The sequence below is a fragment of the Mustela nigripes genome, chromosome 12 (genome assembly GCF_022355385.1).
Source record: "Mustela nigripes isolate SB6536 chromosome 12, MUSNIG.SB6536, whole genome shotgun sequence".
Taxonomy (NCBI): Eukaryota; Metazoa; Chordata; class Mammalia; order Carnivora; family Mustelidae; genus Mustela; species Mustela nigripes.
Window position 1 is genome coordinate 75338308 of NC_081568.1, and position 24460 is coordinate 75362767.

At 39.0% G+C, this 24460-nt stretch overlaps 1 protein-coding gene across 1 annotated transcript; it reads right to left on the reverse strand.

Annotated features, from left to right (window-relative positions):
* Nucleotides 1-149: 149 nt before the first annotated feature.
* Nucleotides 150-23782, reverse strand: NME5 (NME/NM23 family member 5). The gene is made up of 6 exons (XM_059416605.1): nt 23731-23782; nt 22508-22682; nt 14580-14785; nt 13562-13662; nt 5052-5170; nt 150-343 (listed from the first exon to the last, which is right to left on the reverse strand). Exons 2-6 carry the CDS (start codon nt 22634-22636, stop codon nt 263-265), a joined length of 636 nt encoding a protein of 211 aa, XP_059272588.1. The 5' UTR covers nt 22637-22682; nt 23731-23782; the 3' UTR covers nt 150-262.
* Nucleotides 23783-24460: the final 678 nt, after the last annotated feature.

The following is a 24460-nucleotide window of genomic DNA, read 5'->3' on the forward strand; positions in this document are numbered from 1 at the left end:
AAAAAAAACATACATTTGTTTCATTAACATTTTAAATACTTCTAAATAAAATCAATTTTCTTATTAGAGAACAAAAATTATACCCTAAAGCTATATTTTACCTTAGGTAATGCTATCTTATGCATAAAACACGGTCATTTGTTTAAAATATTTCTAAAAACAACTCATTTCGCACATAGTTATTTAAACCCCTTAGGAAGGTTTGTTTTAAAGTAGAAGCATGTCTTTCACAGTAAGATAGTGATTTGTTCTTTGAGGAACTTCAAGGTTCTTCTGCAGACAGATTGTGACACAGCTTGGGCTTGTTGGGATTATTTTTCAGTAGCCAATCAGCTAGCCAATTCTATGGAAAACAGAAAAAAAAACTTGTAATAAACATTTAAATACATATACTATAGATTATAAATATATATTATGAATGATATAAATATACACTGTATATACAAACTCACACTATAAGTAGTATAAATATATATCAATTTAAAATTCAGTTTACAGGGGCGCCTGGGTGGCTCAGTGGGTTAAAGCCTCTGCCTTCGGCTCAGGTCATGATCCCAGGGTCCTGGAATCCAGCCCAGCATAGGGCTCTCTGCTCAGCAGGGAGCCTGCTTCCTCCTCTCTCTCTCTCTCTCTCTCTCTCTCTCTCTGCCTGCCTCTCTTCCTACTTGTAATCTCCATCTGTCAAATAAATAAATAAACTGTAAAAAACAAAAAACTGAAACACTAAGTTTTACATTATGCAAGATTGTCAAGTATAGATCCAAATTGGAAAAGAAGTCAAACTATCTCCTTTTACAGTTGACATGATCCTATTTTAAAGAAAATCCCAAGGAAAGCTATTATAACTAATGAATTCAGCAAAGTTGTAGGTTAAAAGATTAACATAAAATTCTTTGTGTTTCTAAACCATAAGAGACTCTTAATCTCACAAAACAAACTGAGGGTTGGGGGAGGGTAGGGAGAGAGTGGTTGGGTTATGGACACTGGGGAAGGTAAGTGCTATGGTGAGTGCTGTGAAGTGTGTAAACCTGGCGATTCACAGACCTGTACCCCTGGGGCTAATAATACATGTTAAAAAAAATAAAAATTTTTAAAAAATCTTTTGTGTTTCTATATATCAGCAATAAACAACCCAAAAGGAAAATAAGAAATCATTTCCATCCCAGTAGCATTAAAAAAAAATTTAGGAGTACATTTAACTAACTTGCATACTGAAAACTATAAAATGTTGCTGAAAGAAATTTAAAGTCCCGAGTAAATGTAAAGATAACCGGTGTTCATGGATACAAAGACTTAATACTATTTTTTTTCTTTTTTTAAAGGTTTTATTTTTTAAGTAATCTCTACACCCAACATGGGGGTCAAACCCACAAAGCTGAGATCAAACATCCCATGCTCCACCGACCAAGTCAGCTAGGTACCCTGGAAGACTTAATACTGTTAACATGTCATTACTACCTAAAGTGAGCTACAGATTCAATCTAATCCTTACAAAATTCCCAAAAATGTTTCTGCAAAAATGTTAAAGTCAGTCCTCAAACTTAATGGAATATCAAGAGGCTCTGAATATACAAAACAATCATGAAAACGAAAAATAAATTTGGAGAATTTTCTGACTTTCTTCTTCCTTTTTTTTTTTAAAGTTTTTCATTTATTTACATAATCTCTATGTCCAAGGTGGGGCTCACACTTATGACCTCAAGATCAAGAGTCGCATGCTCTTCTGATTGAGCCAGCCAGGCACCCCACCTTTTTTTTTTTTTAAGTAAACTCTACACTCAATGTGGGGCTTGAAGTTGTGACCTGGAGCTCAAGAGTCACATGTTCCACTGACTGAGACATCCAGGAGTGCCCTCTCAGCTACTTTTAATCAGAGTATAAATGGTATAACCACTACAAAATTCGGCAATACTTACCAAATTTAAATTTCTTTAAAAGATTTTTATTTATTTATTTGACAGAGAGAAACCACAAGTAGGCAGAGCAGCAGGCAGAGAGAGAGGAGGAAGCAGGCTCCCTGCTGAGCAGAGCACCCAATGTGGGGCTCGATCTCAGAACCCTGAGATCATGACCCAAGCAGAAGGCAGAGGCTTAACCCACTGAACCACCCAGGCACCCCCTTACCCAAATTTAAAACGCACACATCAAACACATCAAAACATTCTTTTAAAAAAAATTATTTTTTTACTAGTATTTCCATTTGTAGGAATTTATTCATAGATATATTGTATACAGACATATGAATGAAGATATTCACTGTTGGCAGGTCATAGTAATAAAAGCATAGAAACAACATAAACTACCATCTATATGTGACTAATTAATAAACTGTAAAACATCAATTCAAGAGAATGCCATGAGCTGTTCTTTTAAAACAGGGCAATTTTGGTTGTGGTGTTATTTAATAATTCATAATATATATTGTGTAAATAAGGTAAAAAGAATTAAATGGCATATTTAGTAGCTAGCATTTGTAAATGTACATGTTTTTAAGTAAAAATATATATGCTTATATATGTACAGATTTTCTCTGCTGAAAGGATATACAGAGACTGCTAAGAGTGAATGACTCCAGGAAGTATAACTGAATGACTGAGGAACAGAAATAAGAATGAGAGTTATTTTCATGATATATCTTCTTGTAACTTTTGAATTTCATACCATATTTAAATATTGCTTACTAAAAAAACTGTTCTAAATATTACCTACTCAAAAAAATTAATTAGAAAAGAAAGTTAAGGGCAACATGTTTTTAAAAGATTTTATTTATTTATTTGTCAGAGAGATAGAGAGAACATAAGCAGAGGGAGCGGCAGGCAGAGGGAGAAGCAGGCTCCCCACCAAGCAAGGAGCGCAATGTGGGACTCGACCCCAGGGCCCTGGGATCATGACCTGAGCCAAAGGCAGATGCCCAACTGACTGAGCCACCCAGGGGTCCCAAGGGCAACGTTTTTTTAGATTTTCATGTTTTGAATTATAATTCTACCTTTTAATTTTTTTTATTTTTTATTTTATTAAGTAGGCTCCATGCCCAAGCTGAGACTTCAACTCACAACCCTGAGATTAAGTCATGTGCTCTAATAGTAAGCCAGTCAGGCACCCCTGTACTTTTTGATCTCTTTCCAAATGATATAATCTCTGTGTGAAAAGCCTTATACTCAAAGATGTTTCTGTTACACTATTTATGATAGCAAACAACTCAAATAGCAAAAGAAGTATGATAAGGGTAATAAAAGAAATCACTTAGCTATTAAAATAATCTCTATAAAATATATATTTAAATATAGTAATATTTATGGGATATATGTTTATATATAGTAATAGAAATAAAAAAATAAAACCTGAGTCAAGAAAAAACACTGGGACGCCTGGGTGGCTCAGTTGGTTGGACGACTGCCTTCGGCTCAGGTCAGATCCCGGAGTACTGGGATCGAGTCCCGCATCGGGCTCCCAGCTCCATGGGGAGTCTGCTTCTCCCTTTGATTTCTCCTCGCTCATACTCTCTCTCACTACCTCTCTCTCAATAAATAAATAAAAATCTTTAAAAAAAAAAAAAAAGAAAAAAGAAAAAACAGGACTGGAAAAGACAAAATAATAGCAGTTAATATTTGAGCACATATGCAACAGACACTCTAAGAATTTTACATGCATTCATATCTCTTGGTGTGTGTGTGTGTTTTTTTTTTTTAAAGATTTTATTTATTTATTTGACAGAGAGAGATTACAAGTAGGCAGAGAGAGAGAGGAGGAAGCAGGCTCCCTGCTGAGTAGAGAGCCCGATGCGGGACTCAATCCCAGGACCCTGAGATCATGACCTGAGCCGAAGGCAGCGGCTTAACCCACTGAGCCACCCAGGCGCCCGTGTGTGTGTTTTTTTAAGTAGGCTCCAGAGGTGTTTGAACTCACAACCCTGAGATGAAGAGCAGAGTTATTATCAAGAGTCAGATGCCTAAACAACTAAGCCACCCAAGTGCCCTTACATAAATTTATACATTTAATCCTAACAATACTCCTACTACATAGGCAGGTACTAATCTATTTGCATTTTACTGATGAGAAAAACTCAGAGGTTAGATGTCTGGAGTCAGAGTTGAATCTAGGCAAGATGACTTCAAAGACCATGTTTAGAAATGGAACCAGGGGTATCTTTTTATCATCTTTATATATTTATTTTAAAAGATTTTATTTATTTATTTGAGTGAGAGAGAGCATGAGCGAGGAGGTCAGAGGGAGAAGCAGACTCCCCATGGAGCGGGGAACCTGATGCGGGACTCGGGGTCCCGGGACTCCAGGATCATGACCTGAGCTGAAGGCAGTCGTCCAACCAACTGAGCCACCCAGGCGCCCCTATCATCTTTATATTTTTCGGTAATATCAGGTTTCCTACTAAGTAAACTATGTTATTGTCACAATGAAAAGGAGTTATTAAAGAAATAATCAGCTAGGGGCACCTAGCTGACTCAAGTCAGTAGAGTGTGTGACTCTTTGTCTCAGGGATCATGAGTTCAAGCGCCACATTGGCCGTAGAGATTACATAATATAAAAAATAATAATAATAACCTTATCTTTTGTTTTTGGTAAAAGTGACAAAGTTAGTATGAGAGATTAAATCTTTTGTCTTCCAAAGGGGATTCCCTTTCAGAATGGTAACACAGGCTGGAGATACTATTTTGTCAGGGCTGATATTAAAATAACCTTCCCTGAGGTGACTGGCTGGCTCAGTGGGAAAAATATGCCACTCTCAATCTTGGGGGTTGTGAGTTCAAGCCCCATGGTGGGTATATAGGTTACTTAAAAAAATGAATGAAACAAACTTCCTTGATTATCTCTGAGTCTTCAAATGAGTGGGAGTACCGATAAGGAAGAAACAAGGAAGACATTTGGCCCTAGATACCATCCTAGTTCTTCCCACCCAACTATTCTTCCACCTGACTGAGCAATATTGAAGTATCTAGGGATGTAAACAAATACGTCTTCTGTGAAAAAAATACAATGTTTTAAATATGAAAACTATAGACAATTTCTTTATTGTGAATAAAAAGATTTCTTACAAAAGGATCTGCTGGTTTCTCCTTACAAAGTGCTGTGAGTCCTTCAAGCAGAGTTGGTGTTACATATAAATTTAAATAATCCTTAGCAGCTTGTCCAACTGGAATGGGTTCAATAATCACTGCAAATACAAATGTATTCCCATTAAAACTAACACAAATGATGAAATATAATCATTACAAAGAAAGAAATTTTAGTGGCATGATACTTATAAAGGTTTGTGTTTTGTTTTTTTAACAAAAGGGAAACAGAACTAGATACATAGCATACACAGTGTGTTCAAAAACACACAAGCACACACAGAGAAATAATAAGACCACATAAGACTGGCAAAAAAATATATATCAAAATGCTAAGGTTGGGGCGCCTGGGTGGCTCAGTGGGTTAAGCCTCTGCCTTCAGCTCAGGTTATGATCTCAGGGTCCTGGAATCCAGCCCCACATCGGGCTCTCTTCTTTTTTTTATTTTTTTTAAAAAGATTTTATTTATTTATTTGACAGAGAGAGATCACAAGTAGGCAGAGAGGCAGGTAGAGAAAGAGGAGGAAGGAGCAAAGAGCCCCCCGATGCAGGACTCCATCCCAGGACCCTGAGAGCGTGACCTGAGCCAAAGGCAGCGGCTTAACCCACTGAGCCACCCAGGTGCCCCTGGGCTCTCTTCTTGACAGGGAGCCTGCTTCCCCACCCCTCTACGCCTGCCTTTCTCTCTGCCTACTTGTGATCTCTGTCTTTCAAATAAATAAATAAAATCTTTTTAAAAAAGCAAAAAAATTTAAAAACCCAAAAAACTCCGCTAAGGTTGATCGTGTATAGGATTCTGATTATGTTTTCTACTACATCCTTGTCTGCATTTGCATTTCCATATTTTTTACAGTAAATATTACAATGGACAATGTCATGAAAAAGAAAAATATGAATGAAGAATTTGAGAGGCAGAGCATACCCTCCCCATAAGAGATGCTTAATCTCAGGAAACAAACTGAGGATTGCTGGGGGTGGGGGAAGGAGGATAGGGGTAGCTGGGTTACGGACATTGGGGAGAACATGTGCTATGGTGAGCACTGTGAATTTGTAAGACCAATGATTCACAGACTTGTACCCCTGAAACAAAGAATACATTATATGTTAATCTAATAAATAAATAAATAAATAAATAAATCTATCTACTTTTAGTGGATCGCTGATCCTTGCCACTTACAAACAAATAAATAAATAAATATATATATGAAGAACATGTAAAATCTAGGCAATTAATTCAACAAATTAATTCTTCCCGACATAACGGCAGGCACTTTACAAAGTGGCATAGATACAACAGTGAATAACACATAGTTCTCGCTCCCTTATAAACTACTGAATATACACATAAAAACTGTTTTTGTGTGCCACATTCCTGCTCTTATTTTTCAGGTTTTTAAATAAATTTTTTAAGATCGAGGAAAATTTTAGTCTTATTCAAATTTTAGTCTTATTCAAATACTAATGTGTGTCAACCAGACTTGCAGTACAACAAAGAATTTATTTTATACCAGGAAGAATGTATTTTATAAGTCTTAGTAAGTCTTTTGAGGTTGACCTCATTCAATGGGCAACTTTTTTTTTCCTTTAAATAGCTTTATTAATAGATGAGTTTTCCAGGGCAAAGGGACTGCTCTTTGGAAGAAAGACGCACTTCTATGGAAGGCAGGGAAATAGACCACTTGCTCATGGGACAAGAGGCCCAAGTGGGATAGAAGGGAGAAGGACAAAAGGAGTGAGCAGGACCTAGCTGACAGACTATTTTCATTTTTATATGTCATCAATGGGCAACTTTTGATAAAGATGAGAATGTGAAGCTGCTGGTCTCATGTCTTCAGATATAAATCATCACTGGCCCAAGGAAACAGAGGTGGGAAGACAGATTTCTGTGTGATTAGTATATGGGCTCAGTCCCAATGAGACAACTAACAATGAGAGAGTCCTTCATCAGGATGCCAGAAAAAGTTAGATGTCTTAAAGGACTTGAGTAAGTTTCCCTTCCTATTAGTTTCATTACAGCACTCTTTTTTGTACTGATCACTGTAATAATTTTGTTTTATTTTGGTTACACAAATATTTGTCATCTGTCTCTTCTACTCTGTAAGTTCCTTGAAAGTTAAGACCACACTGACCATGTTTACTGTACCCTGGACCCAGGCTCTTTGTAATATTTAAAAATGAAAATTGAGAGGTGTCTGGCTAGCTCAGTAGATTAAGCGTCTGCCTTCAGCTCAGGTCATGATCCCAGGGTTCTGGAACTAAGCCCCCTGTCAAGCAGTGTTGGGTTTTCCACTTATCAGGGAATCTGCTTCTCTCCCTCCCTCTGCCCCTCCCCTCGCTTGTGCTCTCTCCCTCTCTCAAATAAATACAATCTTTAAAAAAATAAAAATGAGGGGCACCTGGGTGGCTCAGTGGGTTAAAGCCTCTGCCTTCAGCTCAGGTCATCATCCCAGGGTCCTGGGATTAAGCCCCACATAGGGCGCTCTGCTCGACAGTGAGCCTGCTTCCTCCTCTCTCTCTCTGCCTGCCTCTCTGCCTACTTGTGATCTCTGTCTGTCAAATAAATAAAATCTTAAAAAAAAAATCAAAATAAAGGGGTGCCTGGGTGGCTCAGTGGGTTAAAGCCTCTGCCTTCAGCTCAGGTCATGTTCCCAGGGTCCTGGGATCAAGTCCCATATCAGCCTCTCTGCTCAGCAGGGAGCCTGCTTCCTCCTCTCTCTCTCTGCCTGCCTCTCCATCTACTTGTGATCTCTGTCAAATAAATAAATAACATATTTTTTAAAAATAATAAAAATAAAAATGAAAATTGATTATTGCCATTCCCATCCTTAAAAAGTCATTGGTTCCTCATTGCATTTACAGTCCCACAGGAATCTATACCATGCAATTTCTTTTTTTTTTTTTTTAAAGATTTTATTTATTTGACCGAGAGAAATCACAAGTAGGCAGAGAGTCAGGCAGAGAGAGAGAGGAGGAAGCAGGCTCCCTGCTGAGCAGAGAGCCCAATGCAGGGCTCGATCCCAGGACCCTAGGATCATGACCTGAGCCGAAGGCAGAGGCTTTAACCCACTGAGCCACCCAGGCGCCCAGGTAAGTCATTTTTATCATGCCCCTATACCATGCAATTTCTACTTACATCTCCAACCTCATATTTATCTTCCCCTGATCTTTGTTTATACAATGTGTCACATTCTCTCTTGCTCATGACTTGAGACATGCTGTTCAATATGCTAGAATGTTCTTCCCTGGATCTCATGTCACTTTGTCAGTTGGGCCTTTCTTATCATAGTTTCTTATAATACCCTAAAATTGCTTTGAATAGCACTTACCATATAGTAACTAATTATACAGTCATTGTAACTGTGCAATTATTTGGGTAATTATTGTTTAATGGCTATCTTCTGAACATTAGATGTAAACTCCAAGGGAGAAGGGACCTCATCTATTTTTTGTAATTTTACTAAGAAAATTTATTGAGGCCTATTCACATATAATAAAATTTACCCACTGAAGTATACAATAAATTTTTAGTGTATGTGTGTGTATGTGCAATCCAGTTTTAGAACACTTTACTACCCCAAAATGTTCCCTTGTGCCTATTTGCAATTTCCCATTCTCACCCCAGCCCTTGGCAAGCACTGAGCTTCTATTTCTAAAAATTTGCCTTTCCTGGATATTTCATATAAACAGATCATGTATGTTGTCTTTTGTGCCTGGACTCTTTCAGCATTGTTTTGAGTTTCGTCCATGCTGTAGAGCATGTATCAGTAGTTTTTTTTTTAATTGCTGAATAGTATTCTATAGTATGGCTATCCAAGATTTTGTTTAACCATTAATAGATAGTTGAGTTTCCAGTTTTTGGCTATACTAAATAATGCTGCTATAAACATTCACATGTGTCTTTATGTAGATTTATGTTGTCATTTCTCTTGGATGGGTAAATTCTAAGAGGAGCGGAAATGCAACAGAGTTACATGGTAAGCATATGTTTAACATTCTAAAAAACCACAAGGGACGCCTGGGTGGCTCAGTTGGTTAAGCAGCTGCCTTCAGCTCAGGTCATGATCCCAGCATCCTGGGATCAAGTCCCACATTGGGCTCCTTGCTCGGCAGGGAGCCTGCTTCTCCCTCTGCCTCTGCCTGCCATTCTGTCTGCCTGTGCTCACTCTCTCCCCCTCTCTCTCTCTGATAAATAAATAAAATCTTTAAAAAAAAAAATAAAAAACCACGAACTGTTTTCCAAAGTGGCTTTATCATTTTACAATAATGTGTGAGGATCCCAGTATCTCTTTATCCTTGCCATTGATTATAATTCATTGTAGTGGGTATGCAGTGGTATTTCACTGTGATTTTATTTTATTTTATTTTATTTTTTAAAGATTTTATTTATTTATTTGACAGAGAGAGATCACAAGTAGATGGAGAGGCAGGCAGAGAGAGAGATAGAGGGAAGCAGGCTCTCCGCTGAGCAGAGAGCCCGATGCGGGACTCGATCCCAGGACCCCGAGATCATGACCTGAGCCGAAGGCAGCGGTTTAATCCACTAAGCCACCCAGGCGCCCCTTCACTGTGATTTTAATTTGCATTTCCCCAGTGATTATGTTTTAACACTTTCTCATGTGCTCATTAGTCATTTGTGTATCTTTTATGAAATGCTTATTCAAATCTTTTGCCTGCTTTTTAATTATTTGCCTTTTAAAAATTGAATTAATTATAAGAGTTCTTTATAAATCCTATAAAAGTCCTTTATTTTATATGATTTGCAAATATTTCCTACCAGTCTGTGGCTAATCTTTTCAATACTTTTAATGATGGCTTTTGAAATATAAAAACTTTTTATTTTGATGTAGTCTAACTTACAAATATTATCTTTTTTTTTTTAAAGATTTATTTATTTGACAGAGAGAAATCACAAGTAGACAGAGAGAGAGAGAGAGAGAGGGAAGCAGGCTCCCTGCTGAGCAGAGAGCCCGATGCGGGACTCTATCCCAGAACCCTGAGATCATGACCTGAGCCGAAGGCAGCAGCTTAATCCACTGAGCCACCCAGGCGCCCCCAATATTATCTTTTATTCATCTCGCTTTTGATATCATATGCATACCCTTTGTCCAACTCAAGATCATAAAGATTTTCCATGTTTTCTTCTAGCTATTTTTAACTCTCATGTTTAGGTCTATGATCCATTGTTGCTACGTTTTGTATGGGGGTGTGAAACAAGGATCTATGTTCTTTCTCTCTTTTTACATGTGGACATTCAGTTGTCCTAGCACCATTTGTTGACAAGACCACCCTCTCTCCATCAAATTGTCTAGGCACTTTTGTTGAAAGTCAACTGACTATAAATATAAGGATTTATTTCTAGATTCTCAATTGTGTTTCATTGATCTATATGTCTAGTACTATATTGTCTTAATTACTGTGGTCTCATAGTAAATTTTGAAATAAGATTAGTGGAAGTTCTCCAACCTATTTCTTCATTTTAAAAATTGTTTTACCTTGCCTAAATCTATTTCAATTTCAGATAAATTTTAGAATCAGCTTGCCAACTTCTACATAAAAGAATGTATGGATTTTGATAGGAAGTGCATTAAATTAATTGATCAATTCGGAGAGAACCACCATCCTGACAATACTGACTGTTCTGATCCATCAACATGGGACTGGGACAACTATTTATTTTATTTTATTTTTTATTTCATTTATTTATTTGAGAGAGCAACAGTGAAAGAGAGCATGAGCGAGGAGAAGGTGAGAAGAGAAGCAGACTCCCCATGGAGCTGGGAGCCCGATGCGGGACTCCATCCCAGGACTCTGGGATCATGACCTGAGCTGAAGGCAGTCACTTAACCGACTGAGACACCCAGGCACCCCTGGGACAACTATTTATTTTAGATAGCCTTTCAGTTCTCTCAGTAATGTTTTATGCCTTTCAGTGTATAAGAATTGTACTTCTTTTGTTAAAATATTCATCTTTGTATTTCTGGCACATAGTAGGCAATTCAATAAATTTGTTGAAGGAATAAAATATAGCAAAGCTTTGAATTAGCCATCTCTTTTGAAAGGGAGAGGTAAGGGTGCTACATTTTTCAAGGGTTAGGAACTCTAAATATCTTTGTGACTTTTTTGAGTGAAACATCCTATAGGGTTTTACACTTAGTTCTTGACTGACCTCTAAGCAAGAGAGAGCTCATATCCTAAACTGTGAGAATTTACTCAAAAATCTTTATATTATCATAGTAGAAGATCTGCAGTGTGGTAGGTAATTAATCATTTATATTTATCCCACAACTTCTGCTTCTCAAATGTCTAATTATGTCTCTTAAACTCATGTCTAGAAGACAAATCAATAGGTAAAAGCAAAGGTAATCTAAGAGAATAGCTTAGGTATATAACCCTATGAGTAAGAAAAGCTTCTAAAACAAAACAAAACAAACGAACAAAAACTAGAGAAAATAAAACAGTAATAGCAGTTAATAGTGGAGCACATATGCGCCAAACACTCTAAGAATTTTACATGCATTTATATATTCACCCTAACAATATCCCTAGCTAGACAGGCACTACTAATATTTGTATTTTACTGATGAGAAGAGAAAAAAACAGAAAGAAGTTAGATGTCTGGAGTCAGAGGAAAAATATAATTCACTAAGAGGACTAAATCTAAAGTACTATCACATTAAAAACACATTTCATGTTTGAGATGTACTTTAAAATAATATGGAAGCATTAGAAATAGAAGCAGAGGTTATAGATGATATAATAGGACTGATCACAATTATTTAAGTTGGGTGATAGGTTCATCAGGAGTACATTATACTATTCTATCTACTTTCGATTACATTTGAAATTTCCACAATAAACAATTCTAAAGAAAATCTAGTGGAAGGGATAGGTGATAGAAATAAGATCAATAATGGGGCGCCTGGGTGGCTCAGTGGGTTAAAGCCTCTGCCTTTGGCTCAGGTCATGATCCCAGGGTCCTGGGATCAGCCCCGCATCGGGCTCTCTGCTCAGCGGGGAGCCTGCTTCCTCTTCTCTCTGACTGCCTCTCTGCCTACTTGTAATCTCTGTCTGTCAAATAAATAAATAAAATTTAAAAAAAAAGAAATTAGATCAGTACAAATAAAATATTTAAGTAGGTAAATCCTTTTGTGTACAAATAGCTATAAAACAGTTTTTGTGGGGTACCTGGCTAACTAGGTGGGTGGAGCATGCAACTCTTGATCTTAGGTTCATGACTTCAAGCCCCACACTGGGTACAAAGATTTCTTAAAAATTTAAAAATGAAAATTAAAAAAAAAAACCTTTAAATCAGTTTTTTAAAAAACAAAACAAAACTCAGTTTTTATTTAAGAATCAGGACTTTTGGGGCACCTGAGTGGGTTAAAGCCTCTGCCTTCAGCTGGGGTCATGATCCCAGGGTCCTGGGATCGAGCCCTGTGTCAGGCTCTCTAGAGGCTCGGCAGGCAGTCTGCTTCCCCCACACCTCTCTCTGCCTGCCTCTCTTCCTGCTTGTGATCTGTCTGTCAAATAAATAAATAAAATCTTAAAAAAAAAAATAAAGAATCAGGACTTTTAGGGGTGCCTCGGTGGCTCAGTCTGTTAATCATCTGCCTTCAGCTCAGGTCATGATCTGGCAGGCTTCCCACTCAGCGGGGAGACTGCTTCTCCCTCCTTCTCCGCTCTTGCTCTCTCTGTCCTCCCCTCTCTTCCTCCAGGCTCATGCTCTCTCTCTCAATAAATAAAATCTTAAAAAAAAAAAAAAAAAGTCAGGACTTTTAAATCTCCAAGACAGATTTCAGTTTTCTTTGAATAAGTCATCAGTAGAAAATACTGAAGAATAAGCCTAAATGACTCAAAAGAAAAATAACAGGCCAAAAAAAAAAATTCAAAGCTTCCCAATGCTTTGCATCTTTTTCTTTACATCAGAAATCACCAAATTTTCTTCTGGATCTAAAAATATTGATAACAAACTAGAAACCTCAATGCTGTTCCTTACTATGCCCAGTTCTAAAAGGTTTATGACTTCCATAACAGGATGGAAACAAAAAACCAGTCTGAGACCTATGAATTTCATAACTGCGTAAGCATTCATTAGGCAAACAGTAAAGTATTAGAAAAAGTGGGAAATCTATCATAATTTCCAAGGGAGAGTCTTTTTTTCATGGGTAACAAACTTTACTGGTGCATTAGGGAGCACCTAAGGAATTGCAACAAAGGAGAAGAGAAACCCTAAACATGGCTAGTCTAAGAGAAAAGAAAGAAAAAAGTAAACTCCTCTCAACAGATGCCCTACAGGACACAAGTTAGTTCTAAGGAAAATAATGAATTTTCCATTCTTGGCCTCAAGTTTGTAAGTAACTGTAACTTCAAAATATGACAAAATATACTGGAGAAAAACCCTGTTATCTTCCTTCCCAGGTGCATCACCCAAATAAAAGAAAAAGCAAACAATAGTGAGAAGCACTTGACTAAATTACTCATCAGCAACTCACCTTCAGGAAACATGAATCGAATTTCTCTTTCTGCTGCAGCAAAATCATTGCTCCCATGAAGTGCATTCCTTAGGTCATCTGTGCCATAAATTGCCCTTAGGCTAAAAGTAAGTTAGAGATGATGACCATTCAGTGTGATATCCTTTCCTTACTCTTTACATATGCATTCTACTTAGGAATTTTACAAAAGCATTGCCACTTCTCACATGTGGAGGTTTTAATCTATTTTGAATTTTAGCTTAAATCTACCTAGATGAGGGTCAAATATATTTAAATCTGCAATAGGAGGGGCGCCTGGGTGGCTCAGTGGGTTAAGCCGCTGCCTTCGGCTCAGGTCATGATCTCAGGGTCCTGGGATCGAGTCCCGCATCGGGCTCTCTGCTCAGCAGGGAGCCTGCTTCCTTCTCTCTCTCTCTCTGCCTGCCTCTCAGTGTACTTGTAATTTCTCTCTGTCAAATAAATAAATAAAATCTTTAAAAAAAAATAAAAAAAATAAAAAAAAAAATCTGCAATAGGATACACCGGGAAATAGGAGTTCTCTGGGTGAAGAAGAGGTGTTGTTTTGTGAGAAGTGAAAAGGCAAAGTATATTAAAAAATGCAAGAATTCAATGTCCTTGAATTTCCAAACTTTAATGATAATGCTAAAAATATTGTTTCTCTGGCCTTCTATAAACAATATTATTTTAAAAAGCCATGCCAATATTCTTATGAAAAATCCTACTTAGGTGGCAGTTTAATTCAAGGAGGAGAAGAATTAGTCTAATCAAATACAAATCAACATTCCCTGAGACCTTTTGGGATATTTGCTATTAAGATGGACACTTAAATAGCTAAAATGTAAAACTGACCCCACCCCATCCCAACCAAAAAATACAAAAAAGTTGTCTTAGGAAAATTTCAACTGTAAAGATATTCTTATTACAATGAAATCACTTTGGGTTTTGTTGTTGTTGTTGTAGTTGTTGTTTTCTTCTCATTTTTATACTTGGATTCCACTTTTCCCCCTAGGAAAGTTACCTGTCTGGGTGAGTCTCTTTAGCTACTAAGGTATTACTTGGTCCCAAAAGTTCTTTCCAGTAAGAGATGGCTTTATGTCTAGCTAATATCATGACAACAAGTGGTCCAGAACTCATGTAAGCTGTTAAATTGGGGAAAAACATCTTCCCATACTGTTCCACATAAAAGTTACTACAGTGCTCAGGGCTGAGATGCAGTTTTCTTCTCTATAAGAGAAACAAAGTCAACAAAAGTATTTCAAATGACAGTTCAGTAATAAGTCATTAAATAATTAATAACTTGAAATTAATACAAATTTGATCTCAATAAAATTGAGATTTTTTTATTATGAAGAAATGGAAAGATAAAGTTAAATGTAGATTATAAATAAACTTCTCAAAGGTATTTAACCAACTGTCATGCACTGTTGATGTGAATATAGACTCATGCAGCCACTGTGGAAACCAGTATAGAGTTTCATCAAAAAACTAAAAATAGAAATACCAAATGATCCAGTAATTCCACTACTGGGTATCTACCCAAAGAAACAAAAGCACTAATTCAAAAAGATATATGCACCCCTACATTTATGGTACCATTATTAACAATAGCTGAGGGGTGCCTGGGTGGCTCAGTCATTGAGCATCTGCTTTCAGCTCAGGGCATGATCCTCAGGTCCTGGGATCGAGCCCCATGTTGGGTTCCCTGCTCAGTGGGAGGCCTGCTTCTCCCTCTTCCAATCCCTCTGCTTGTGTTCCCTTTCTCACTGTCTCTCTCTTCTGTCAAATAAATAAATAAAACTTGAATTAAAAAAAAAAAACAGTAGCTGAGACATGGAAGCAACCCAAGGATCAATCTACAGATAAGTGGATAAAGATGTGGTATATATATACACAATGGAATATTACCCAGCCATAGAAAGGAATGAGATTTTGCCATTTGTGACAGTATGGACAGACCTAGGGGGCATTACAGCAAATGAAATAAGTCAGAGAAAGACAATAACCATGATTTCACTGATATGTGGAATCTAACAAAACGAATGAACAAACTCTTAAACACAGAAAACAGTTGGCAGAGGTAATGTTAGGAGGAGGCAGGGGTAAAAAGATGAAGGGAATTAAGAGGTAGGAACTTCTACTTACAAAATGAGTAGTAAGTCAGAGAGATTAAAAGTACAGCATAGAGAAAAGAGTTAATAATATTGCAATAATGTCGTGGTGCCTGAATGGCTCAGAGGGTTAAAGCCTCTGCTTTCAGCTTAGGTCATGATCTCAGGGTCCTGGGATCAGGCCCCGCATCAGGCTCTCTGCTCAACAGGGAGCCTGCTTCCCCTCTCTCTGCCTGCTTCTCTACTTGTGATCTCTCTCTCTGTGTCAGATAAATAAACAAAATCTTTGAAAAAAAAAATAAATAAAAATAAAAATTTCATCTGTTATAATGTAAGCCCTTATCACATGCCCCTTAACAAGGAAAGGAAGCCACCTGCTACAGATATGCTGTCTAATGGAGAATAATTATAAAAATTAAGAGCTCCTTTTACACTAAAATTGATGAGGGGTACCTGGGTGGCTCAGTCCCTTAAGTGTTTGACTTCATTTCTAATCATGATCTCAGAGTCCTGGCATCAAGTTCCCCCCACTCTGGCAGGGGTGGGGGTGAGGGTTGACGTTCAGCAGAAAGTCTGCTTCCCCCCACCCTGCTCATTCGGTCTCCCTTTCTCTCTCAAATAAATAAAATCTTTAAAAAATTTTGATAATGAATCAGTAATTCCATTGTTTTCTTTAAAATTAGGAGAGGGAGCGAGAGCATGCGCACAAGCAAGGGGAGGGCAGGCAGAGGAAGAAGCAGGCTCCCCACTGAGCAAGGAGCTTGAGCTCGACCTTGATGTGGGACTCCACCCTAGGACCCTGGATCATGACCTGAGCTGAAGGCAGAAGCTTAACCCACTGAGACATCCAGGCATCCCTAAAAATAAAATCTTTTAAAAAATTAGATCAAGTAGGGGCACCTGGGTGGCTAAATGGGTTAGGCCGCTGCCTTCGGCTGGGGTCCTGGAATCGAGCCCCGTATCAGGCTCCCTGCTCAGTGCTGGGACTGCTTCTCTCTCTGCTTCTGCCTGCCTCTCTGCCTGCTTGTGATCTCTGTCTCTCTCTATGTCAAATAAATAAATAAAATCTTTAAAAAAATTAGATCAAGTAAAATTTTTTTGGAATTCAGGTGAATATTTTCACAAAGCTAAGCTGTATCAGAAAAGGCAACCATTAGTTTGTAACAAAGGAAATACTGCCACCTATTGAAAGGATGCGTCATTTTTCAGGTTTTCTCTAGAAGCAACAAGAAAGCCTAAGAAATAGACTTCCAACTACAAAAAGCCCATTTTAAAAGTATATGATACAAAGAATATTGTACAATTCCACTTACATGAGATATCTGGAATAGTTAAAGTCAGAGAGACAGAAAAAGCAGAATAGTGGTTCCCAGAGACTGGGAAGAGGGGTAAACAGTTAGTGAGTACTAAAAACAGAGTTTCAGTTCCAGATGATGAAAACGTTCTAGAGATGGATGGTGGTGATGGCTGCACAATAAAGGGAATGTATTTAATACTGCTCAACTATACCCTTAAAAATGGTAAAATTTATGTTGTGTATATTTTTATCACAATTAAAACAAAAAAGAAGCATGCAACATACCAAAACTTTCTTTGGTACGAAATTTACTGCTGACTTGGGAAAGTGTTAAGCATTAGTATTTTTTTTTTTAAGATTTTATTTATTTATTTGACAGACAGAGATCACAAGTAGGCAGAGAGGCAGGCAGAGAGAGAGGAGGAAGCAGGCTCCCTGCTGAGCAGAGAGCCTGATGTGGGGCTCGATCCCAGAACTCTGGGATCATGACCTGAGCCAAAGGCAGAGGCTTTAACCCACTGAGCTACCCAAGTGCCCCTAAACATTAGGATTTATGCTAATTAACATTCAAGGACCAGCTACTGCAAAACAGTGCTTGTATCTGTTCTTATAATGAAATTCATATAATCAAGAAAAAGAAATTTGAGAAGTTACAAAACCATCTCATTCAATATAATCCTATTTTTCTATTATTTAAAATTAAGATGTGTCAGTATTTGTGATTCTTAGGCATATTTAACATGAACTACTTAAGGTTTTCACTAATTATTTTAAAAAGATGGACTTCTAAAAAAATTTAAATAGAATAGCTTCGTCTTATTTGTATACTTCATTTAATTGTTTTTTCCCCCAAATGTAATGGGTTGTATACTTACGGGGATAAAATATTCAAAGCACTATAAAAAAGTATATACTATGGGGGCACCTAGGTGGCTCAGTGGGTTGGGCCTCTGTCTTCGGCTCAGGTTGTGATCTCAGGGTCCTGGGATCGAGCCCCGAATGGGGCGCTCTACTCAGCGGGGAGTCTGCTTCCCCTCTATCTCTCTGCCTACTTGTGATCTCTGTCAAATAAATAAATAAAATCTTTTTTTTAAGTATATACTGAACAATTACATTCCTATCCCTGTCCTAATCCACCCTGATTTTCCTTGCTCTCCAATAGGCAACCATTTTTTAATTTCCCAGTGTTTCATTTGCAAATACTGGCAAACATGACTATGAATATGTTGCTTTTCTCTATCATAAAAGATTGCTGTACACAGTTCTGTCACCTTTTTTTTTTCCATAACAGGACATGAAGAGGTTCCTCTTTTTTCATTTTACAATTAGTTGCAGAGTATTCAATTTTATGGCTTCATCAGTTTATTTAACTAATTCTTTTCTTAAGGTTTTTTAAAAAGATATTTAAGTATTTATTTTTGTGAGAGAGAGAGACCACAAGCAGGGGGAGAGGCAGACAGAGGGAGAAACAGGCTTCTTACTCGGCAAGGAGTCAGATGTGAGACTTGATCCCAGGACCTCACCATCATGACCCAAGCTGAAACTTAACTGACTGAGCCACCCAGGTATCCCAAGATTTTTTTTCTCAAGTAATCTTTGCACCCAAGGTGGGACTTGAACTTACAACCCCAAGATCAAGAGATACATGCTCAACCAACTGAGCCACTCAGGAGTCCTTATTCAAACCATCTCTGAATGCTAGGTTGTTTTCAATCTTTTGCTCAAAAATGAATAATGCTCTGGGTGACAGACATTAAGAAGGGCATGTGATATAATGAACACTGGGTATTACATAAAAGTGATGAATCACTGACCTCTACCTCCTCTGAAACCAATAATACATTCTATGTTAATTAATTGAATTTAAATTTTTAAAAGTGGAAAAAAATGCTGCAAAAAATAATCTGTATATATGACACTTCATAATACATGGGTCACAGGAGGAATTCCATCATTAGAATTGCTGAGTTAGGGGCACCTGGGTGGTTCAGTGGGTTAAAGCTTCTGCCTTTGGCTCAGGTCATGATCCGAGTCCTGTGATGGAGCCTGCATCGGGGCTCTCTGCTCAGCAGGGAGCCTGCTTCCCCCACCCTCCTCTCTGCCTACTTGTGATCTCTACCAGATAAAATCTTAAAAAAAAATTGCTGAGTCAAAGGGTAGATGCATTTATAATACTGTTTGATAACTGCAAGATTCCCTTCCATAAGGGTTTACCTTTATGATTTTGCTAGATAGTATTTTAGTGTTTGGGTTTTTTTTTTTAAGATTTTATGTTTAAGCAATCTCTACAACAAATGTGGGGCTTGAATTCACAACCCTAAGATCAGGAGTTGCATGCTCCACCAACTGAGCCAGCCAGGCACACCTTAGTGTTGTTTCATTTTCTTTAAATTTTTCTTTTTCTTTCTTTTTTTTTTTTTTAAAGATAGATGTATGTATGTATGTATTTCTATGACAGAGACAGAGAGAAAGAGAGGGGTTATATGACAGAAACAGACAGAGAGAGAGGGAACACAAGCAGGCCTCCCCCTCAGCTGGGAAGGAGTCCAATGGGGGATAGGGGGAGGTAATCCCAGGACCCTGGGATCATGACCCCAGCCAAAGACAGATGCCCTACCAACTGTGCCACCCAAGCAACCCTGTTCTACCCATTTTCAATGGATTTTTAAAATCTTTTTCTAGGAACTCTTTATATATTTAAAGGAGATTAGCCCTTTGTGTTATGAATTGAGAATCTTTCTTTCCATGTTTGTCATGTGCTTTCACATTTTAACTTTATGATATTTACTTGGCTATGCTAAGTTTTTTATGTTTACAGACTTGTCAACCTTTTCTTTTATGGCTCCGAGATAAGTCACAGTAAAAAACAGCTGTCCCACTCCAAGAATAAAAGAAATTCATGCACCTTTTCTTCTAGAATTTATATCATTTTTTCCTTTTTTTAAGTATTAAAGATTTTATTTATTTATTTGTCAGAGCAAGAGAGAGTGTGTGAGCACACAAGCAGGCACAGTGGCAGGCAGAGGCAGAGAGAGAAGCAGGCTCCCTGCCGAGCAAGAAGCCCAATGCAGGCCTTGATCCCAGGACCCTGGGATCATGACCTGAGCAGAAGGCAGAGGCTTAACCAACTGAGCCACCCAGGTGCCCCTAGAATTTATATCATTTAATTTAAAAATATTTAAATCTTAGATCTGTTTGGAGTTTACCCTGATTAAGGGTAAAAATCCTAGCAATATTAATTAAAGGGGCACCTGGGTGGCTCAGTTGGTTAGGCACCTGCCTTCAGCTCATGAGGCTCAGGTCCTGGGGCTCTAGCCTCGAATTGGGCTCTCTGCTCAGCAGGAAGCCTGCTTCTCCCTCTCGCACTTCCCTGCTGTGTTCCCTCTCTCGCTTTCTCCCTCTGTCAAATAAATAAATATAATATTTTTAAAATCTTATAATCTTTTTAAAAACTTATTAAAATGTTCTTTATCTGAGTCTTTTAAATATTTCATTATACATTCCTGCACTACTTCCTTAAACTTTCTTGTTATCATTCTTACTCTGAGCCTTTACCTATCCTTCTAAGTTCAGCTGAAATCCCTTATTTTTCCTGAAGACAACGTTTTTTTTTTTTTTATTATTTATTTTTGAGAGAGAGAGAGAGAGGAAGAGAGGGAGAGAGAAAATGTGAGCAGGAGGAAGGGGCAGAGGGAGAGGGAGAAGCAGACTCCCTGCTGAGCAGGGAGCCCAATTCTGAACTTGATCCCAGGACCCTGAGACCATGACACTTAACCAACTGACCCACCCAGGCACCCCCGTTTTCTTTTTAAAAGCACTGACAAAATAGACAATATGACACTATACAAATATGAGAATGAAAAACCCTGTAATTTCAAATAGGGATGATACAAAAAGTATTTATAATATTTCATTATATTTGATAATCTTTAACAAGGCTCTTTTTACATACATTTTCAAACCTCTACCAACTGCAGAATAAGGCTTTAAAACATTAAATGTTTTTAGTAATTGAAAAATAATACCAACAGTCTAAAGTCCATCAGTTGAGGAACAAGTAAATAAATTGTCATTCATTCAGAGGGGAATATTACACAGAACCGAAGAAGAATGAGAGCAATTCAGCCATACATACTAACATGGAATGCTATCAGAGCAACTCTGTAAAGAAGTCAAGGGAAGAGGACTGTCCTATTTCATGGGGGAGGAAATGTTTGTAAATGCTTAGAAAAATCCCGCAAAGGGGCGCCTGGGTGGCTCAGAGGGTTAAAGACTCTGCCTTCCACCTGGGTCATGATCCTAGGGTCCTGGGATCAAGCGCTGCATCAGGTTCCCTGCTCAGGAGGGAGCCTGCTTCCCCCACCCCCTGCCCCCTGCCTGCCTCTCTGCCTACTTGTGATCTCTGTTTGTCAAGTAAATAAATAAAATCTTAAAAAAAAAAAAAAATCCTGTAAGAACAGAAAGCATTAAGAAGATGCCTTTCCTTGGAGACTGAGACTTGAGTGTTAGAGCAGAGGGGGAAAAGGAATTTTAATTCTCATTTTATATCCTTTTGAAGTATGAAAAAAATTAAAACTAACACATATAACTTTTACACTTTAAAATTAAAATAAGGGGGCGCCTGGGTGGCTCAGTGGGTTAAGCCACTGCCTTCGGCTCAGGTCATGATCTCAGGGTCCTGGGATCGAGTCCCGCGTCGGGCTCTCTGCTCAGCAGGGGCCCTGCTTCCCTTCCTTCTCTCTCTGCCTGCCTCTCTGCCTACTGTGATCTCTCTCTGTCAAATAAATAAATAAAATCTTAAAAAAAAATTAAATTAAATTAAAATAAGGGATGCCTGGATGGTTCAGTGGGTTAAGCAGCTGCCCTTGGCTCAGGTCATGATCCTGGGGTCCTGGGATAGAGTCCCACATCTGGCTCCCTATTCTGCAGGAAGCCTGCTTCCTGAGCCTGCTTCCTGTCTGCTGCTCACCCTGCTTGTTCTCACCCTGACACATAAATAAAATCTTTAAAAATAAATACGTAAAGTTAAAATAAACCTAAGTTTAGTACTCAGTACTAAGACACTAAATAGGTTAACATATTTAAGCATTTAAAAAAATTTTTTTAAATATTTTATTTATTTATTTGACAGACAGAAATCACAAGTAGGCAGAGACGCAGGCAGAGAGAGGAGGAAGCAGGCTCCCCAGTGAACAGAGAGCCCGATGTGGGGCTAGATCTCAGGACCCTGGGATCATGACCTGAGCTGAAGGCAGAGGCTTAAAACCACTGAGCCACCCAGGTGCCCCTAAAAAAAATTTTTTTAAAAGAGATTTATTTGACAGAGACAGAGAGAGAGAGAACACAAGCAGAGGGAGTGGGAAAGGGAGAAACAGGGTCCCTGCTTAGCAGGGAGCCCCAATGCAGCCAGATCCCAAGACTTGGTATCACTACCTGAGCCTAAGGCAGATGCCCAACCACTAAACTACCCAAGCGCCCCCATTTTTTTTTCTTCATGAGCAAAGAGAGAAAAAGAAACATGATCATCATGCCCTGAGTTACCTGAACAATGGTGAATCCAGATCTGAAAATGATATCTTGTATCTCCTCCTCTTTGTCCACAATATCCGGTTTGATAATAGCCAGAGTTTTTTCTACATATATCTGAGGTGGGGGCATTGACATCTCCATTCTGTCTTTTCAGGGTACAATTTAGTAGATTCTCCACAGGTATCAACTGCAACGACATGCATCGTCCCACCCCAAATTTAATGTAACCATGATTAAAAACAATATTACTAGGCGCTTGGGGCGCCTGAGTGGCTCAGTGGGTTAAAGCCTCTGCCTTCGGCTCAGGTCGTGATCCCAGAGTCCTGGGATGGAGCTCTGCGTCGGGCTCTCTGCTCAGTGGGGAGCCTGGTTTCCCCTTTCTCTCTCTGCCTGCCTCTCTGCCTACTTGTGATCTCTGTCTGTCAAATGAATAAATAAAATATTTTAAAAATATATATTACTAGGCGCTTGATGTTATTAACTTATAGTTACAAACTGCTGAATCTTTTTCTATGAGCAGTGTCTCAATAATATCACTTCTGAGTGCCTGGCTGGCTCAGTCCAAGGAGCACGTAACTCTTGACCTCTGGGTCTCCTGGGTTTGAGCCCCAGGTTAGGGGTTAGGTTTTAGGTTCATAAATGAACTTTAAGAACAACATAATTTCTACTTATGTCTTTTTTTTTTTTTTAAGATTTTATTTGATAGGCAGAGATCACAAGCAGGCAGAGAGAGAGGAGGAAGCAGGCTTCCTGTGGAACAGAGAGCCCGATGTGGGGGCTTGATCCCTATGTCTTTTTTTTTTTTTTTTTTCTTAAGATATTTATTTGCCGGAGAGACACACAGTGAGACACGAAACACAAGCATGGGTGTGGGAAAAGGAGAAGCGGACTCTCCCCTGAGCCCAGAGCCTGGGATTATGACCTGAACCCAAGGCAGATGCTTAAGGACTGAGCCACCCAGGCGCCCCTCTACTCTACCTCTAATTCGTGCCCTTGGTTTTCCTAAGCACTCTCACTGAGGTCCAGAGGCCAAGGGGTAGTCTGAAGGTCTTGAAGACCGGGTGAGCCTCTCTGCAGCAACTCTCCACCCAGGGCAGGTAAGCCGCCTCCGGTCCCCACCCCTCCTGGAAGTCCACACACAGGATCAGGCCTGGTTAGAAAGCAGGAACCCCAGGTCCCAGGGCCTTTCCAGGCTCACTCGCAGTCCCGAGTACAGCCCTCACTTGCGCACTCACCCCCAAGCCAACTGCTGCCCGGCAACCGCCGCTTGTTGCTAGGAGACCAAAAGCACAGTTCAGGGACGGCGGCTGCAGAGGGCCAATCCCAGCACAGTGCGTAACAGACTCTGGGTGGTTCTTTTTAATCAAGGGAAGGAGCAAGCCTACACCTGTCTTTATTCCCCCTGCCAATCTTCGAGCACTAGACATTTTCCAACATTTTCATCTTATTTTACCCTCCTAGCCATTTAAAGGACGCTTAAATTATATCTTTATAAATAATGAGACAAATTGTAGACACTTTCCCCTCATCCCCCACCATCCCGTTTCAGATAGCATATATAAGAAACCACATCAAGGGGCGCCTGGGTGGCTCAGTGGGTTAAAGCCTCTGCCTTTGGCTCAGGTCATGATTCCAGGGTCCTGGGATCGAGCCCCACATCGGGCTCTCTGCTCAGCGGGGAGCCTGCTTCTCCCTCTCTCTCTGTCTGCTTCTCTGCCTACTTGTGATCTCTGTCTGTCAAAGAAATAAAATCTTTAAAAAAAAAAAAAAGAAACCCACGTCAAATACCTTACGGTCATTACACAAGATGTCCCCTTTATTCCCAGATTCTGTAATCATTAAAAAAGCAATCTTCAGGGGGGCGCCTGGGTGGCTCAGTGGGTTAAGCCGCTGCCTTCGGCTCAGGTCATGATCTCAGGGTCCTGGGATCAAGTCCCGAGTCCCGCATCGGGCTCTCTGCTCAGC